The sequence below is a fragment of the Centroberyx gerrardi genome, chromosome 11 (assembly GCF_048128805.1).
Source record: "Centroberyx gerrardi isolate f3 chromosome 11, fCenGer3.hap1.cur.20231027, whole genome shotgun sequence".
Taxonomy (NCBI): domain Eukaryota; kingdom Metazoa; phylum Chordata; class Actinopteri; order Beryciformes; family Berycidae; genus Centroberyx; species Centroberyx gerrardi.
In genome coordinates, this window is record NC_136007.1 from 31,582,017 (window position 1) to 31,596,899 (window position 14,883).

Sequence of the window (14,883 nt, forward strand, 5' to 3'; positions counted from 1 at the left end):
TGAGATTTTGTCTCTCAGACGCAAATCTGAGAATATTTTTATTGTTAGATATGATTTTGTCCAGAATTCCATGAGTATCTGTATTGTAGGTAGAGAGATAACAGTGAAAATATGATCAAAATAGCCATTCTTCTACATTCTCTAATTGTGTTAACTTCTTGTAAATGAAATAATGGTGAAGTTCAACAATTTATGAATTTGCTGGGGACCCCCTGGAACGCCCTCAAGGACCACTGGTGGTTCCCGGACCCCACGTTGAGAACCACTGGTATATGTAGCATGAATGATACCATGCAGGTCTATGTCACCCTCTTTCTAGCCTTGTCACATAATAGTCTCTCTAGATAAGAGTTCATCAGATGCAAATGACTAAAATGTAAGTACAGTTAGTCAGGGTAAATTTGGCCATGATCTAGTCCCACATGATCCTGTCTCTGGTGTAATTCAGATTTATTTGAAGAACACTCTTATCAGGGGATTGGACATTAGGTTCTACCATTGTAGATCACCCATTAGTTTTAACACCCATCCCCCACAACCCCTTCCCGTCCATCTCCCATATCCAACTGCTGATCCTCCTCTCCCCAAGGCACCATTTCCTTTGCCTCGCTAATTCCCAAATCCAGGCAAATCCAAAGGTATTTAATAAAATGTTGCATCTGTGTACTGTGATTGAACTATCAAATTCCATGCTATTTGGGTTGCATTAGCCAGGCACAAGCACACATTGTTAATGTGCGCATTATCTACTAGCCGGTTAATATCAAACGCAAGCTGGTCAGAGGATTTGCTTTGGGTATTGCATTTGATTCCGATAAATGCCATGAGAAATACACTAGTGCTTTTAACGTTGCAATAAATCAACTGAAACTGTTATTTGGATCAAATCTACAGATCCGAACTGTCTATATTTAAGCTAAAATGACTTGTGTCTATACCGGCTTGGAACACTATTGTTTTATCATATAACATAAATGGTGACAGTGTTCGATATCGCTGAAAATATCGCGATATTCGATATTATGGAATATCGGCCCAAGTCTAAAGGGAGGTGCAAGTACATATAAATACAAATATTATTGCATTTATTATTTTTTTATTATGGCACTGATTGACATCTCTACATAACTTCCATCTCCAGAATCGCATCTACATCTACAGGGGGTTGACAAAACAACAGAAATGCTGTCATTAAGTCCTAAACTGTAGAGTTTTTGTTGAGACTGTGTCACAGAGGTGTTGCTTCAATTCTGTGGTAAATTTTGAGTCTGTCGTTTTTGTGTATTTTTATTTGGCCCCTGCAGATCTCTGTTGGTGTCCTCATGTTGCTTTGAAAATACATATTGAAGTGATGATCGTCTGAGCTTTTTTAAAGCTGACACATACTGGTAATTGGCACCCGATTTAATATGACTGGCCTGTGTAGCTGCCTTTGGAATTGTGATTTAGTTACTTCAGAGATACATTTTTTTTTCTTTTTTGTTTTGCTTTCCCCACTCCCCCTGTATTTTTTCTTAATTGTTTCAAGCAAGTGTTTACAGTTGTTGTGTATTGCGATACACATTGCTTGTTAGCCATAACAATGCATTTGAATATTAATCCCCTACTGATCACAAATATACTACATACCCGGAAAGCTACAGGAAACCCCATTATTATCATCACAGCACTATGCCAAACAATCAGTAATTAGTGGTTGCCATTCCATTAAGTGTGGTAACGTTTTGACAGGACACAGCATGTGGCTCTGAAGCCTTGAGACTCAATGGAGGAGGCCTGCTGAGAGAGAAGCAGTCTGAAACACAGCAATTCTCAGCTCATTAAAACACACACACACACACACACACACACACACACACACTGTCTGTGTCATTGGGTTGGCACCTGCTGTATTGATAGTTGAATCAGAATTTGATGTTGCATTGCTATTTAAATGCACCCTTATACACAAAACCTAAGGTCACACAGACATACGCTTGTCGCTGCCAGGTAGCATGGATTTTATTTCTATTCATTGAAATGATTTTACACCAGTACTGAAGGCCATTTAAATAGTGATAGTCGTAAGTTTTTATAAAATGTGGTGCAGACAGGGGTTCCAATAATTCCAACATCTAAATTTGATGACAACATCACACAAACGACAAAAATCAAGAAGACCCAAGGCATCAACAAGCTCTCTCTCTGTCTTTGTCTCTCTCTCGCACACACACACACACACAAACACACAGCTCCACATGAATGTCACTCGGCAGTTTTTTCATCCTAACCGCCACTATAAGTGGCTCGCTTAAAAACAGGAAGGTGTGCATAATAGTACGGAGCTCTAAAGCAAACACAAGTTGTTGGAGCAAAGATACGCGATTCTAGAGTGACATTGTGGTAATTGCGCTTAAATTTATAGATAGCACATTTTTGTAGACACACAGACTATCGTTTCTCGCTGCAAAACACTTACGTGACTACACTTACTCACGTGTAGCCAAAAAAGCTCCAGTCAATACTGAGAGAGAGAGAGAGAGAGAGAGAGAGAGAGATGTATGTGTGTGTATGTGGCTCCACAGCTGAGCGTGTGGCAGTTGATGAGTTCTGTGGCAGTTGATGACATCACTGCTGTGAACATTCCATCATATGTGGAATAAATTAGTGACAAAACGTTAAATATCTCAAAAAGTATAAAGAGTATGAAAAAGCTGAATACACGTCTCTCATTCCTTTAGTAGCTGAACAGTTTAAAGTTCAGCTACTAAATTCATATTTAGTATGAAGACTAAATAAGTAAGACTAACAACAATGTTTCTCTGTTTTGGTTTTGTTGCCACTGGAAACATGCAGTGGGAATATAGGCTCTGATTGGTCGATTGACAGCCAATCGTGTGGCTCGCTTAAAATGAGTGCTTAGCACCAAATATGGAGACAAAATAAAAGAAACACCTAGCTGTGAGAGCTTATAGCATCAAAGATGGAGATAAAAAATAAAAAAAAACACCACAACCGACAACGACCATTTGGCACCAAAGATGGATACAAAATGAAACAAAAACAGGATCTCAACCCTTCACGCAAAGTCTTCATTATGTGCAACATTAGTGTCCATTAGCTAACCAACACAGAAAAGACCAGGCTAAACAGCTAAAGAAGTGCATTATAATTCTTTATGAGTGCTCTTAAAATGCACATATATATGGGCATAAAGTGTTACTAGATTTGTACCCTGAGCAAGCTGGTTCAAGACAGTGGGCACAAAAAACGAAAATTCAGGAACTTGTTTGTCCCACTGTCTTCTAATGCAGATGACCAAGGAAACTATAAAAGATGGAAGGGTCATTATGTCACTGTGTAGCGCGTGAACGCACATTGGTGCCAAGTGTGAAAACTTTCAGTTCGGCCGACATTGAGGTGAATGGGATCGCCATCTCCTCTGTTGAGACGTCCGGTTTTTAAACCGTTAAAAACCGTTAACGTTAGTAAGAAAGAATTCTCGTGAAGGTGTTAAGAAACAGACAGGGTTTGAAGAACGTGCTTTATTTTTTCAGTCAGGGAGCTGCGGTGTTGGTGAGTGATAGCAAATGTTACAGCCTCTCTAGCTTAATCATTGTCATCATGACTTATGTGTGTGCTAGCTAATAACATAGGCTAGATGACTAGTACAAATGTAAATCACTGAGGCAAACTGTAAGGCATTGTAGCATACGGTCAAGTCCTAGTTTGGCTTAAGGATATTCACCTAACTCTGACAGGCCATATCATTGAGTCCAGCCAGTTATAATCAGAGCCATTAATAAATTGATCTGGTTATAATTGCAGTCTGGTCAGCGATAACAGGTCGGACCTGCCCCGTTTGGTCATGTATCATGATGTAGCTATCTTGGACCAAACAGGGGCTTGAGTTGAGCTATATGCAGCTGCTGGACAGAGCCATGATCTGTTTGGAGACCAATAACAAGGAAAACGAATGCGCACATTTAGATAAAAAACATCAGTCAACATCACGTAATGTGTTTTTTTTTATTTTGTGGAAGCATTTTTCAGTCAAAGGTGAAACAACACAGATATGATGGGTTATAGTGGGACTTGCAATGCCCGCCCCATTAACTTCAATAGAAGTGGCACCAAAGTCTGGCACCAATGCAAAATTCGAATGCTGTCACATGACGTAATGACCCTTCCTTCTTTTATAGTTTCCTTGCCGATGACCCCCAACCCTGCAAGCACACCTATGAACAAAACACACTGTAATAAAGAATCTGTTGCCGTTGGTTACAGACACCTTTCTCACTTGCTGGTGGCAGACGCTTATCCTGTAGGAAAGACTAGTAATATGTCTGTATACCATATGGCATGTAACACCGTGTAGTATGCATATTAAATACTGTTGGCTTGAATCTGATGCTGTTGTTGCTTGTTACTTTTCTCATTAGTTGACAAAACAACACTTTTCTTTCTGCAAAAAGAAAAGACTAGAGAGCAGACCTTCCAGCTCACTGCTATCTTCAGTGCTCTGTGAAGAACAACACACATTACCCACAGATATGTTATACAGACAAATGAGGCACTTTAGAATGCTTTAGAGATCTATGTACTTGGTGGTTGTAGTAGAAAGTCCAAGAGACTCACCCACCTCATTTGTCTGTATAACATATCTGTGGGTAATGTGCATTGCTCTTCACAGAGTGCTGAAAATAGCAATGAGCTGAAATGTCCCAGGCATTTTGTTTTTTGTCAGTGTGCAGAATATACCTCGTTCCTGTTACCTCAATTGACACTTTATTCCATGCACCTGCACTAATAGTGGATCATCAGAGCGCAACCAGCATCTCTCTCCTTTTTTTGTATAGCAGTTTGGAAATGAACTCTTCAAAGACTGTGATATTGCTTTGAATACGTCTATCTTGATGGTTATGTTCCAAGACTCAGCTTTGCCCATTTTCCTTCTCCAGGGCAGATGAGATTAAGGTTGTGATGTCAGAGCTGGAGCGAGCCAATCAGGTGAGTCCCCATTCTGGTCTTTCTTTAGCTAAACTTTGTTATCTTACTTAAAACCACGCAAGGGCCATGAGCATCAATTTAAAATATAAAGCATCTTCGTGGAAGAACATTGAATTAGATTAAGCTGATTCTTATCATTCCCATGTTCTTTGTTTGTTATAGTGAAAACTGTGGAGTTTCTATAATAATTGTTCTCAGTCACCTTAGCCAACAACAGTTAATAAGCCATCTAGATTATTACAAAGCCAAAACAGCCAACAAACATTAACCAAGCCGAACACTTCCAAACAAAAGCATACTAAACAACTGTTGCCACATTTTGGAAAATAAAATAAAATCACCAATAATAGCTCACTACTACAACTTACCTAACATTACTGCTGACATACAGCAAGCGTAGCACTTAGTAGCTTGATTGCAGTCAGCTGTAGTTGGTCACCATTGTCGGCTGTCTTGGCTTTGTAGTAATGCAGCATAGCATTAAGCATTAAGCTAGTTCTCACTTGGCTGTGGCGGCTGAGGGCCATTATTGCAGAAACCCTACAGTTTTCACTGTAACAGACAAAGAAGAATAAGAATTACTAGAATCTTGCAATACAATGGCAGTGAAAACGAGCATCAGTCTATAAAGGTTACTACCACAGGCATTTCAGGCATGGCAGTTCAACATGGAGATGCCGGCCCTTCTGGCAAGCAGAAGAACAAGGGCCATGACTCAGTAGGGCAGTGGTTGTCAACCACTGAGACCCAAAAATCTGCATGTTTTCATTCCAACCAAAACTGCAGATGCTCATTTCAGTGATTGTCACTGATTGGTAAAGTAAGCTGCTATTGGTTAGAATCAAAACCTGCAGACTGCCGGGCCTTGATGGCACATGGTTGAGAACCACTGCCATAGAGTATGAATAAACTAGCCCATCCTAAAGCTCTGATCCTCCTCTTCCAATCAATACTCACCAGCCTCTCAAACACCATCACAGAGATTATTTACATTTTGCCAAGCCCTTTGATATCAGCCCACAGCTTAGCCAAGTTAATGAGCAGCGGCCTAATTACTCTCAATGGCTCGCAGCAGGAATCCTTTAATGTGTAATGAAACACACATAGTGATGGTTTAGTGGTGTTGTCGCTGATGTTGTTTCTTGTTTATGCTTTCAGTTGATCTATGAGCTGACTTTGTACCTACTTTCCAATAGACAATTAAGGGAGTTCTAGCATGATCCAGACGTGTTTGAATGAAGATCAACATGAAGAAGCTGTACATTACATGGCCATACTAAGTGGACAAGTTTAGCAGCAGCTTTACCTAAACAAGTCAAAAGACTGTTGTCGTTCAATGACATCATCTGTCCTCTTTTCCAGTCAAGATAGGCCCATCTCATTTCACCCAGCAAAAATAGCAGCTGTTTACAATCACAACTCCAACTTCTGAATTGTGTCTTTGTTCTCTCCTTCACTTGAAAAGCTTTTTACAGCAGCACCTATTTCATTATATGCTGACCTACAGTAACCTCATCTTAACTCTAGCTCCCTTTGACACCAACAACAAAGACAAAACAAAGAAAAGCTTGTGTACTTACTCCATTCGAGATATTTTTTTTGTATTCTTCAATGCAAAAGATTAAACATAACCTGAATATAAAATAACCTTTTATCAGTCCCTGAGGGGAAATTTACCTTAGACATAAAAAAAACACTGCTGCTACCACACACTGACAACATAGAACTTGAAGGTTACTTGTGAAAAATAAACAAAGTCAGTGTATAGATTTGGACAGTTACTCATCTCATCCTTACACACAGTCGTCCTCTCCTCAGCCTCTGTACAAATGTTACGCCATTCTTCTTCCGCATGAAGGCATCAAGTTTTCCTTTTTAAGTGCTGACCTCTTCGCCTGGTGTCCAGCCCCCATGAATCGCAGTCTTTAGCACTTTTTTAATTTGCATGGTGATTCGTAGTGGTCTGGACGCAAGCCTATCCACCAGTAGTTATTGCGGACAGATACTGTCCGACATACCTGAATGGATGGTCACTTAGACGGGACAAACGTACTCTTGATGAGTGTTACAGAGCGGGACAACAAAATGGCAGTGCCGGCAAAAGGAATAGGATCATAGCAAGCTAGATTTAATGATTCCATCAGTCCTTAAAAAACGTAATGGCATCAATGAATTAAAACAGGAGCAATCCGCTTGTTTAAAAGCTGGGAAGTGAACGCCACCATGATTGTTGTTTGCTCTGAGTCATTTCCACATTACATCAATCTGCTTTGCTACTGTAAAAGTAATAAAAAAAAAAAAATCTGGTTACAAGCAGCCACTCTAGGAGTCCAGGCAGGGGGGTCCTAAGTCACATTGTATGTGCTATAATCAACACCTTGAAAGATCAGAAATCAGAAATTTGAATTCATCGCGCCGGCTGGACTAGTGGTCATTACACACAATGACCAAGAGTGAAAGTTGTCAAAGCTTACAAATGCATCATTTTAACTTTACTTCCTGAGGGCAGAATTCAAAATAATCTCAAAAAATCCTTTTTAAAGATAAAATTCTGATAATTGCCATTTTTTATTAGAACAATATGTAAATGTTTGGGATTTTTTGGGAAGTTTAAAAGTTAAAAGTTGATGTTTAAAGATGCTTTATTTTCCACTGACTATAATGGTTTGCATGAGAGGAGCATTCATAATGCTGTCAAAAATGTTTTTTTTGAGTTAAAATTCTTAAATTAGGCATACTTCATCTACCATGACTGGAAAATGTGATTTATATAATGGATATTCAGCATTATTAAGGGAGAACTTACAGTGACTGTATGTAGTGCCATTTACAGTCAGATATTTTCATGCACTGTGGTCTAAATTTTTGAGATTTAAAAAAAACCCTGAGGATTGTTTATTGGTGAGGGTTTGTTTTGATTCAGATGGTCGGTTGCCACTTGGTCATTTGCATGTTTCCTTTTTCCGGATTCGCTTCCTCCTCTGTTTGCACAATATAGTTCATTTGTTTTCACAAACTAGCAAATATTAAGATAGCATCGATTTGTGTGATTACATTAATCAAATTAGATGATTCGTATTAAAATAATATAATCATGGGATGTACTTGGAAAAAAAAAACATATCAGATCGCGCCCTCATTACTTCCAACTTTCAGAATAACTCAGCAGTGTAAGAAATGTTACATTTTCATAATTCCATAAAGATGAAATGTGATTCATCTAAAGGTTGCATATTTAAATACCAACATGTACTAAGGCGTTATGATGCCACTCTGATTTTAACTTTGTGTTATGTTGGATGATACAGAGAATGGTATGCATTAGTGTAACTGAAATTGACCAATTGTTATTCATAAACAGTTACAACAAATTCTAACCTGGTCCAATTGTTTATTGCATGACATAACCCTCTTGCTAAGAGTTTTGCTTGTCAGATTTGAGATTGCCAAACCATTTCTATATGACAGAGGTTGTGTGACGCTACTGCTTTTTCATGGTCGCTGTCACTGTTGCCTTCCTTCTCTGGCCTTCTCATTTTTACATCTTGCTAAACTGGATCCACTTACCACCACTAAAGGCTGATTTATGGTAGGGCCGCGTGACGTAATTTATGCTTCGGATAATTAATTCGTAATTTATGCAACGTTAAACTTCCATGATACAGAATAATCTTCTCGACCACCGAGTGGTTATTGTTTAGCCGACTGTAACATTTTCGTCTGACCAATAAAGATAGCAGGGATAGTAAACATAGCCTACCTGTCCCGTAGATTTTTCCACCGACGTTTGCAGTCCAACATACTGATATTCAGGGTATCGGCAATCTCTTTCCATGAGGTTAATGCCATCTGCGCATCTTTGTATTCTTTCATTGAAGAATCATACAGGTGGCAATACTGTATAACTTGTTCTGCCAGTCTTTCATCTATACCCTCCATATTTGCTACGAGCTAAACTAAACTAATTAAACTAATTAAACAATGACGAAAAAGTTACAGACCAAAATATCAATAAGGACGTTCAGTTCAGTGAAAACTACAATCTCCATGGCGACGTTAGTGTGACGCAATGTGACTACCCAATCACATTGCACGACAAAATGTGACGGTGTCCGCATCATGACAAAATTCTCCAGGTGCGCGACATGAAAGGAAAGTCTCGAGAGACACTTTTTGTGTTGAAAATACGTCATTTCTGTCGAGCGACACTTATCAAAGGTGTCGAGCGCCCTACCATAAATCAGCCTTAACTGTGTTATCTTCTCCGGTAATTTAACAAGCGCGGTCACTCGTGTCGTGTTGTTGTGAGTGGGTGGGTACTTCAGCAACGTGCAAGCTTATTTTTGCCATCTGATTGACTGTTGCTTTGTCTGCGCCCCAGATGAGACTCCAGGACAGACTGGCAGAGCATGCTATACGCACAAACAATCCCAGTTATCCTATGGCAGTCAAGCTCAGCATCCCAACCCGTACCCCTAAGCCTATGGCCATTGAGGTCATCTGCTGGCAGGTTGTTAGTTGTACCTCTATATTTATGCCATTGTCGTGTGCATTGTTCCCTGATGAAGGCCAGACTAGGCTGCAGCACGTTGCTGCAATGTTTGTTCCATTTGGTGCCATGTGAAATAAAGGCATTTTAAGTTTTGCAATGAGACAGAGTGCCTAGGACAACATTTTTTGCTGGGAAATACTGTTTTTGACCACATCTTATAGTCAATTTACAAAGACTTCATGCATTGTCTTAGAGCACCTGCTCTATGGATGTAAGTAATTCTACTCCATTTTACACTAAGGACCATAAGCAGCTGTCCTTCCCTTCTGTTTTTGTACACAACCGAAAATTATTTTATCGAAAATAAACCATTTTATCGCTCAGCTCTGGTTTGACAGTTTGCCAATGAGTAGCTGCAACATTAGATGGGTTATTTCAGACCAGTGATCCTCAAACTATGCATTGGGACCTACTGATGGATTTCAACTCCTCCTGTTCTCCGTTGCTTTATCATCCTTTATCATTTAGTATTTTGAAGGGGAGGAATTATTGACTTTCCCATGTGCACGTGTGTGATGGGTAGAAAATACACCTCTTGTTGTGAATCCTGTCATGAAAAAGTTTGGGAACCCTTATGCTAGGCTAATTCTGTAAATCAGGTCATGAAATTACCACCAGCCAAATGCTGGTAAATTATGGCTGTGGCTGGTATTTCTACTCTACCCACCACTGTGGCAAGTCATCCAACTATCATTTGGAGGTCCTATAATGTAGGCCCTTCTAAAAAATTAAGTGAATCCTGAATTATACAGTAGTGAATCCTGTGACTGTGACCGATGGACAAGAAAGTTAGTTTCCTGCACTAAATGTTATGTCTCGACGGCCAACTATGGGTTATCAAACTGACATGGATCTGCTTTTCACTTTTTCCATTGTCCACAGAGAGCAGACACAGCAGAACGGGAGGCAGAGACTCTTAAGGAACAGCTAACATCTGCTAATAAGTCTCTACAGCTTGCCACTCAGATCCAGAAAGCTCCAGATATGGTACGTTGGCAGCACGCCTTCAGCCAAGAACTCTAGTTGAAGATAGTGACTGATCTTCTGTAACAGCTTTCTATCAACTCCAGTGATATGGTTAGCCATGACACAAAAAGTCCTGAATATACAGTGAGCTCCATACGTATTGATTCGTTTTTTTTCCCCAAGTTTGCGTAAGGGCCAATGCTGCACTTAAAATCATTTCAGGTGCGAGTAAATATTACTTTGTGTTACAGAACACAAAAATCATACCTTATCCACCTTTAACCACTCTCTGGGCACAGGTGTTGGTTTTTCATGTATGGGTAGTTTCAGCCATATCAGATTGCTAGAGACGTGTGTATGTCATCCACAGGAGCAAGCCTTGGAGGTGCTGTCGCGCTCCAACCTGGAGGTGGAGCTGAGCGCCAAGCAGCGGGAGGTGCTGCAGCTGGCAGAGGATGTTCAGAGACTGCAGGCCAGTCTGGACAACATCCGGGAAACCTCCACCGCGCAGATTAACCAGCTGAGGCAGGAGCTCAGCACCAAGGAGGCCACACTCAAGGTCAGTTCAACAATGCTAGACATGCACCCATGAGGTTCCCATTACTGATTACAGATTTCTCTTCTATATGATTGCTAATCGAAATGATGAATTTTAGCTGGACTCTCTACTAACAATGGCACATGTAAACAGTAACCAGTAAAATGTCAATCTATCAGATTGTTCTTATGGCTGCAGGACATTGCTGCCTAACCATGTGGAAATAAATCATAGTTTCATCCAAACACAGTTATTGCATGTACGTGTGGGCTAGATGAAAAAGGATTGGGCAGTTTAAACAATGATCAGCCAGTCATTGATGATCTATTTAGAACATCTATCAGCCAATTATGATCTGTGGCTGATTTTTTTGGGTATTTTTAAATTATATGACAACAGAAACAATAAGCATTATGTCCAGCATAGTCATATTCACCACATTTAGTCACAGTCAGAGAGAGTGTACTGTGGTCCAAACAGGCATTCAATTGTCGTCTCAAAAAGTTACTGTGATTATTGACATTATTGATTGATAATTGATTTATCCACCAAAGACACATTTTAATAACATTTTGTCCTTGGTGGGTGGTAATTCCAGACTCCAGACTATAGTATTATACTAACACTAAAAGTTAATGCTGTTACTAGCCTGCTACCCGCAGTTTTTTTTAATTGCCAGTTCAGTCAGAATACTCGAATTGCCTCTTCAGAAGAAGCCCAGTAGGCATGCTGAATGAGCAAATACAAATAAAAACAAAAATGAGAGATTAAGAGGGCATGCTAAGGCAGCCTCTCCCCTCAGTCTGGCCGACCTAAAGAGTTGCAGTCACATTCTTCAGACTAGCGGGTGTCTCTTGTAATCCCCCTGGTGCTGTCTCTTTTATTTCCATTTCCCAAGCAGATTTTCAACAGATGTGTCAAACACACCCCACTGCTGTACCCAGCACCGTTACTTTACATCTCACAACACTTCAGCTTCATCTGATTAACACTGCAGCACTATGTCCTTGCTGCCTGCATAAATGTCAGAGTCGTTCTACTGAACTCAGCGGGGTTTCCTCAGTACAAACCCAATATTTCGGGTTTGACTGATGTCTCTAGGGATGCTGGGAGACTGAACAGAGCAAGCACAGCTTCTTCAGGATGTCTTAAAATATCCTGGACTCAATTATCCAAACTCAAGGCTTTAAAAGTCCCCGAATACTATTAAATAGAGTCTTTAATCTTCAGTTCCGTTTTAGAGGTCTTAAAAATGCTGTGTTTTTATGTTGCACTAATTTTCTTGTGAGAAATCAGCCCATTCATGCAGACCCACACTCACCCATTTTTTACATTAATTTATTTCAATGACAAAATGTGTCTTGCATCTTATTCTAACTGCCATTAAAAAGGTCTTGAAGAAACCTTGATGAAATTTGTTCTTTCCGTGTGTTGTTTTCTGCATTTTGACTGAGAATCCACTGTAAAATACCAGATGAAACCTGTTTATGAATTCTCTTATGCTTCTCAAATTGTATTTTAGCTTGTGTGTCTCATTTGTTAGGAACATCCACAGACTTTCTGACACCTTCACATTTAGAACTCATTGGGCCTTGTTCACAAAACTACTTACTACTTACAAAATTTAAATTCTTCTTACTTTTTTCAAAATGTAAGCACTGGAGTGACAGCAACCAAGACAACAAGCACAGATCCTGTACAGGCCCACAGCGCGTGTGTTCAACTGAAACACTACAGCACAGTTAAATTACCTAATTCGGGACCCCCTTGAAAACGAGATGGGACATCTCAAGGGGTATTTTCCCTAATAAACAAATTTGAACACAATTCCACTAACGTTACTTAAATACCACAAGATAATAACGTTACCTACCGTTAAAGTCTGTGTTACAGTCTACAAATCCCAGGCGAGTTTAGAGCAGATTGTAGAATGTTAAGTTTCACTTTTATTTTCAAACCGGAGACTCTGTTGGATTGAGTATGACAAACATGACGTGATGATCAGGCGCATTAGAGATCGATTTAGATCAATTTCTATACACTGACCAACTTTTGACTTTATGCCTCTGTATGGGAAACACTGCATCTCACAGTCAAACACGCCCTCTAGAGGCCATCTGATGAAGCGCATCATCTGATAAAGCGCATCATCTCACGAAGCGATAGATGTATGACTGACTGCCTGACCTGACCTTGGCTCCTGATGCCCTCGGCTGCACTGTGGGAAAAAGCATGGCAAGAAATTACTGATGCCGTCCATGCTGGAACATCAGAGACACGCGCCTTTGATGAAATTAAAAAGAAATGGTTTGACTTAAAGTTAAAATCTAAAAAGCACTTAACATGACATATGTACAGTTTATTAGCTACAGGTAGAGGAAAGGCCAAAAGGAATAGGGAGAACAATAGGAGAGACTCTACTGTTAGGTGTCCAGTCATCAGCGGAGTTGGACACTAATTTCATTCAAGCAGCATCTCCATCAGATGGTAAGCTCAGACCTATAAAATAATGTTGTTGATTTTGGCTGTAGCTCTTGACAGGAGCTTACTGCCTGCAGCGTCCAAGCACATCCAGCAGCCTTTCAGCACACCTATGGTGGAGTGAGTGCATGTATGATGATAATTACATGATTGCTCCTGAGGGGTCTGAGGGTTGGTCAGGTGTGTCATCAGCCATGTGTTCAGGGCGTAACCTCTATCACCTAGAGACAAACTAGTTAGCTATGATATACCCTGCTCATTTTAACTTCCATTCAGTCTGTGGAAAAGGTCACTTACCAATGTGCCATGCGTACCACCACACTGCTGTTTAACCAGTCGTGGCTCCCTTCTCTCCAGGCCAGATTTAGGTTGCTGTCACAGATTAACTGCATGTTAATGGAGTGTTATTGTTTGCAAATTCAGTAAGGAAAGAGTTTGGGACATGGCGCTCCGATTGCTTTGATTGTGTTTGGCAGGCCAGCAATAGCATGGAAATCTCTTTTTTGTTTGAGTCTGTTCAATCAGTCAGTATGGGAATTTGATATATTTTGGTGCCTGCTTAATGAGACCATGCACCACATTTGGGAGTGTGCGGCTGACAGATGGCTGCGATACGCCGGCCCGGCCACCTATTTCCCTCTAGAATGTCCCTGTGGCCAGGAAGGTGAGAGCAGACAGCACCTGGACAGGCTGGGACCTTTTTGTTCTCCTGCTCAGTTGTGGCTCCAGGGTGTTGAAGAGATCCAGGCGAATTTCCCTAAGTAGTCTAAAGTGCATCATGAGCCATTCATCGCGCTCGGATATCTGCACAGTCCCTAAAGATGTGCTCTTTCCCCAAGGCTGCTCCAATAACAGCCAATGCACCATTGTCGGGTTGGGCTGCACGCTCATGGGTCTTTATATCGTAATTAATCACTTTGGTCAGTCAGCTTAACATGGGTTTCTAATTGAAGAATTAAAGAATAAAACTTCAGAAACCTCTTCAGCCTATCTGCCCTCATGCATGCTTCCAAACACACATAGATTTTGATCGTACCAAAGAACAAACTCAGGTAAGAAAAAGACGAATGCCGAAATGTTCTTGGAAACGTTCAGAGGTACACTTTGAGATCAAATCTGATTGTACGCAGGTTGTGAATGTGAATGAAGCCCAATAGTTTTACTCAAAACACATCATGTGTTTACAAGACATTCTGTACATCTCTGATAAAATTAGCTTTCTTGATTATCTCTCATAAATATATACTGGAGCATCCTGGTGGCTCAGTTGGCTAAGACACATACCATGTAACTGCGACCTCCTGGATTCAAATCCGGCCTGGAACCTTTGTCACATCATCTACCTCTCTCTCCAATC

The 14,883-nt window shown here is 40.4% G+C and overlaps 1 protein-coding gene across 1 annotated transcript in view; it reads left to right on the forward strand.

Moving 5' to 3' along the window:
* The window catches only part of cux1a (cut-like homeobox 1a), a 208,085-nt gene that overhangs the window by 134,697 nt on the left and 58,505 nt on the right, over positions 1-14,883 (forward strand). The window contains exons 10-12 of the mRNA XM_071909983.2: positions 4,941-4,989; positions 10,424-10,528; positions 10,878-11,066. Coding sequence (XP_071766084.2) covers positions 4,941-4,989; positions 10,424-10,528; positions 10,878-11,066 — 343 coding nt within the window. The remainder of the gene's footprint in view (positions 1-4,940; positions 4,990-10,423; positions 10,529-10,877; positions 11,067-14,883) is intronic.